The sequence below is a fragment of the Palaemon carinicauda genome, chromosome 1 (genome assembly GCF_036898095.1).
Source record: "Palaemon carinicauda isolate YSFRI2023 chromosome 1, ASM3689809v2, whole genome shotgun sequence".
In the NCBI taxonomy this organism is placed as follows: Eukaryota; Metazoa; Arthropoda; class Malacostraca; order Decapoda; family Palaemonidae; genus Palaemon; species Palaemon carinicauda.
In genome coordinates, this window is record NC_090725.1 from 22,628,719 (window position 1) to 22,633,718 (window position 5,000).

General features: G+C 39.5%; 1 protein-coding gene across 1 annotated transcript; it reads left to right on the forward strand.

Annotated features, from left to right (window-relative positions):
• The first annotated feature begins 583 nt into the window (after positions 1-583).
• Positions 584-1,228, forward strand: LOC137634464 (fibrinogen- and Ig-binding protein-like). Its single transcript, XM_068367223.1, has one exon. It carries the CDS (start codon positions 584-586, stop codon positions 1,226-1,228), a length of 645 nt encoding a protein of 214 aa, XP_068223324.1.
• Positions 1,229-5,000: the final 3,772 nt, after the last annotated feature.

Below are 5,000 nucleotides of genomic sequence, written 5' to 3' on the forward strand. Positions count from 1 at the left end.
ACTCTGAAAATCTTCATCTTCCTTGGCTCCAGGAATTCCTCGTCTTCAGAGAAATGTGTCAATATCTTTTTTCTAATTTTAATGCTATATTCGTTAGCCATGGAAGGCATTGAGTAAATCTATACTATACAAAATGGTTAGATTCATGACTGACAGAATGATTTTAATGGGATCTTTGACAGCTTTTGGCGCCATGGCATGGTGCTGGGGAGACGAGGATTCACATAGAAAAGCAGAAAAATTCTTGGATTTGATGGATCAGGAGGAAATGGAGAGACTGCAACCAGCAGTCTACGATGGGGGCAAATTATGTTGCCGGAGAAACTAAGGAACACGCACAATTGGAGGAAGCATCTCAAAAGGATCTAAGTGAGGAATTGGACGGTGCCGAAGAGGGAATTAAGTTATTTGATGATTTCTTTGCTAGAATACACTAAGAAACTGAAACCACCAATGACTTACAACGCATCTGTGAAGAGGTGCATGACGCAGAGGCAGAAGAAATTGAGTTATCTAAGGACAACATAGCTATATCAGCTTTAAATAATGATTTAGATAGAGCCAATAAAAAATTGAGGCTCTTATGATAAGTCTAGAAAAAGCTGAAACTGAAAACGATGAACTTCGTGAGGAGCTTTTGGTCAAGAAATCTGTTCAGGTAGGGGAAATTGAGGTATGTAATAACATCGGTAACTTAGCTTTAATTGATGATTTACAAAGAGCAAATAAGAATATAGAGTTGCTTTTTGTAAGTCTAGCAAAAGCTGAAGCTCGAAACGATCAAATTCGTGATGAGCTTTTCGCCAAGGCATATGTAGAAAAGGAATTAGAAAATGCCCATGAGGAAATTCGGATACTCGAGAAGAAGCTGGAAAGAGTACCAGAACATCTCAAGACAGCTAACGAGAAACTATTGGAAAAGAGCGACTTGGAGGAATACGTCGAAAGTGCTGATAATGAGATCCGAACACTCTGGGCTGAACTGGACAGTGTTAAGGCTGAAAACAAGAGAATGAAGACGGAAAACGTTTTGCAAAAGGCAGCTTTAGAAAGTGAACTTAATGCTGCAGTCGAGGAGGTCTACAGAATAGGGACTAAATTGGATACTGTCCTGGATGAGAACAACAAATTGAAGGCTGAACTATTAATTAAGAAAGACGTGGTGTGCGATCTGGAAATGGCTGAGGAGGAACTGGAAAAAACTGTGGAAAGAAATTGCTGGTGTTAAAGCAGAGAATAGACGACTGAAGAGAGACCTCTCGGAGGAGAGAGCCACAAAAAATACGTTGATGGAGGACGACGAGAAGAATAAAACTCTGGAAGAAGAAATTAGGAATATAACTTCCGTGGCAGACGAATTTGCAATTTATAAGGAGAAGTATCAAGCTATGATGGAAAGAAATATGAACCTAGAGATGGAATTAAACAACAAGAATTTCGCTATTACCCAACTTGTAGAAGGCCTGTCTCAATCACACCCGGAGTTGAAGGAATTATATTATATGGAAATTTCTCGTGAGCAGACTGGGGATTTAATATGGGATAGCCAGTTGAATAGATTCGCCCTTCAAGAGACGAGAAGGCAGGACTGGAAAAAAAAAACTAAAGAGGAATTATACCGCAACACAAAATATGACAAAATCTGGGGATTATACCCACCAAAAAAAAAGAAATAAACAATATAAAAAATGGTGATTATAATATCGCCACCAAAAAAAAAAAAAAAAAAAAATAAATGGTGATTATAATATCGCCACCAAAAAAAACAAAAAACAAAAAGATGGTGATTATAATATCGCCACCCCCCAAAAAAAAAATATTTATAGAGAAAAAAGGAATAAAATGCTTTTGTTCAGTTTTATTTGGAAAGGAATTTTTTTTTGTTTAGTTTTGTTTGGAAAGGAATAATCTTTTTGTTAAGTTTTGTGCTTCACCCATTCTGGACAGGTTCAGGACATCAGTTTCACTGGAAAGGACACCTGAAAATATTTGGCTTGAAGGACGCTTGGATGGACTGCCCTCAGCTTGAAGGATGCAAGGCTTAACTATCCAGATTGAAAGATGCTTGGACTAACCTGAAGGACAACAGGATCTGCAGAGGGAAGGAACCTGGCTGATTCTAGTATTGCTGTGTACCTTGATGGACGAGTACAAGTTGTCTGTCAAGTGTACAAATGGTCGGATATCTACATCTATTCCTTTGGATACCAACCTTCCGGTGGTTCTGGGGGAATAATCTAGAAGACTGGCTCTGCAGAGGGATGAAGCTGGTATTCTTCTAGTATGCAGACAAGTTCTTGGAGGTTGGGGCCAAGACATCTTTGGCTGGGAAGAGAAGCTGCATCTTTTGGAGGTAGACATTCATGGTTAGGTGGGCAGCATCAGTCCAAATTTTTATCATCTCGCAGCTATGGAGCATCAAATAGCAGGAGCTGAAGATAGTAGCAGCTAGCAAAAGTTAGCAGCAGCTAGCAGCAGAAGTTATCAGCAGTAGCAGAACCAGCAGCAATGGAAAAGCAACAGTTAGCAGTAGCTAGCAGCAGTCGCAACTGAAGTTAGCAGCAGTATGCAGCAGCCGTTATCAGAAGTAGCTAGGAGAAACAGCAAGCAGGAGGTGCTAACAGCAGCAGTTTGCAGCAGCAACAGTTGCAGTAGCGAGCGGCTGCAGCAGAAGCAAGCAGCAGCTGCAAGCAGCAGCTGCAGCAGAAGGAAGCAGCAGCTGCAGCAGAAGCAAGCAGCAGCTGCAGCAGAAGCAAGCAGCAGCTGTAGCAGAAGCAAGCAGCAGCTGCAGCAGAAGCAAGCAGCAGCTGCAGCAGAAGCAAGCAGCAGCAGCAGAAGCAAGCAGCAGCAGCTAGCAAAAGCAGCAGCAGCTACCAAAGGTAGCAGCAGCTGCAGCTAGCAAAAGCAGAAGCAGCAGCAGCAGCAGCAGTCTGCAGAAGCAACAGTATGTAGCACCAGCAGCAGTCTGCAGAAGCAGCAGTATGTAGCACCAGCAACAGCAGCAGGCAGTAGCACCAGCAGCAGCAGCAGCAGCAGTAGCACCAGCAGCAGCAGCAGTAGCACCAGCAGCAGCAGCAGCAGCCGCAAGCAAGAAGCAGCAGCCGCAAGCAAGAGCAGCAGCAGCAGCCGCAAGCAAGAGCAGCAGCAGCAGCAGCAGCCGCAAGCAAGAGCAGCAGCAGCAGCCGCAAGCAAGAGCGAGCAAGGCAGCAGCAGCAGCCGCAAGCAAAAAGCAGCAGCAGCAGCAGCAGCCGCAAGCAAGAGCAGCAGCAGCAGCCACAAGCAAGAGCAGCAGCAGCAGCCGCAAGCAAGAGCAGCAGCAGCAGCCGCAAGCAAGAGCAGCAGCAGCAGCCGCAAGCAAGAGCAGGGAGCAGCAGCAGCCGCAAGCAAGAGCAGCAGTAGCAGCAGCAAGCAGCAACTTGCAGCAGCAACTTGCAGTAGCAAATAGCAGCAGCTAGCAATAGTCGAGACTGCAGCTAGCAGCAGCAGTAATTAGCAGCTACAATTATTAGTAGCTAACACCATCAGTTTATGAGCGAACAGAATCTACAGTATAAACAGCTGGGGGTCATGAGAAAACCGCAGGAACAAAGGCGGCAAAAAAAACCAAAAAATTCTAAAAAAATATAAAAAAAGAGCAGCAGCAAGAGGGGGAGGAAAAGCAGGAGGTGAAGCAGCCCCCCCCCCCAAAAAAAAAACCTGAAAAAAATATAAAAAAAAAATTATTATATCGCCACCAAATAAAAAGGTGATTATATCGCCACCAAAAAATGAAAAAAAAAAATGGTGATTATAATATTGCCACAAAAAAAAAATGGTGATTATATCGTCACAAAAAAAAATGGTGATTATATCGCCACAAAAAAAAAATGGTGATTATATCGCCACAAAAAAAAATGGTGATTATATCGCCACCCCCCCCAAAAAAAAAATATAAAAGATGGTGATTATAATATCGCCACAAAAAAAAGAAAAAAAAAAATGGGGAGTATAGTATCCCTGCCCCCCCCCCCCCAAAATAAAAAATATAAAAAACTGGTGATTATAATATCGCCACCAAGAAAAAACAAAAAAATGGTGATTATAATATCGCCACCGAAAAAAAAATGGTGATTGTAATATCGCCACCAAAAAAAAAAAAAAAAAAAAAAATGGTGATTATGATATTGCCACAAAAAAAAAGAAGAAAATGGTGATTATATCACCACAAAAAAAATAGTGATTATAATATCACCAAAAAAAAAAAAAAAAAAAAAAATGGGGAGTATAGTATCCCTGCCCCCCCAAAAAATAAAAAATATAAAAACTGGTGATTTATAATATCGCCACCAAGAAAAAACAAAAAAATGGTGATTATAATATCGCCACCGAAAAAAAAAATGGTGATTGTAATATCGCCACCAAAAAAAAAAAAAAAAAAAAATGGTGATTATAATATTGCCGCAAAAAAAAAGAAAAAGAAAATGGTGATTATATCACCACAAAAAAAAAAATGATTATAATATCGCCACAAAAAAAAAAAAAAAATAAATGAGGAGTATAGTATCAACACCAAAAAAAAAAAAAATATATATATATATAAAATGGTGATTGTAATATCCCAACCAAAAAAAAAATTATATATATAAAAAAATGTGATTATAATATCACCACCACCAAAAAAAAAAAGATGGTGATTATATCGCCACAAAAAATAAATAAAAATAAAATGGTGATTATAATATCGCCACCCCAAAAAAAAAAAATGGTGATTATAATATCGCCACAATAAAAAAAATGGGAGTATAGTATCCCCACCAAAAAAAACAAAAAAACTATATATATAAAAAATGGTGATTATATTGCCACTAAAAAAAAATGGTGATTATATCCCCACCAAAAAAAAAGAATATATAAAAAGTGGTGATTATAATATCACCACCACCAAAAAAAAAAAAAAAAAAAAATGATGTCGCCACCAAAAAAAAAAAAAATGGTTGATTATAATATCGCCACCAAAAAAA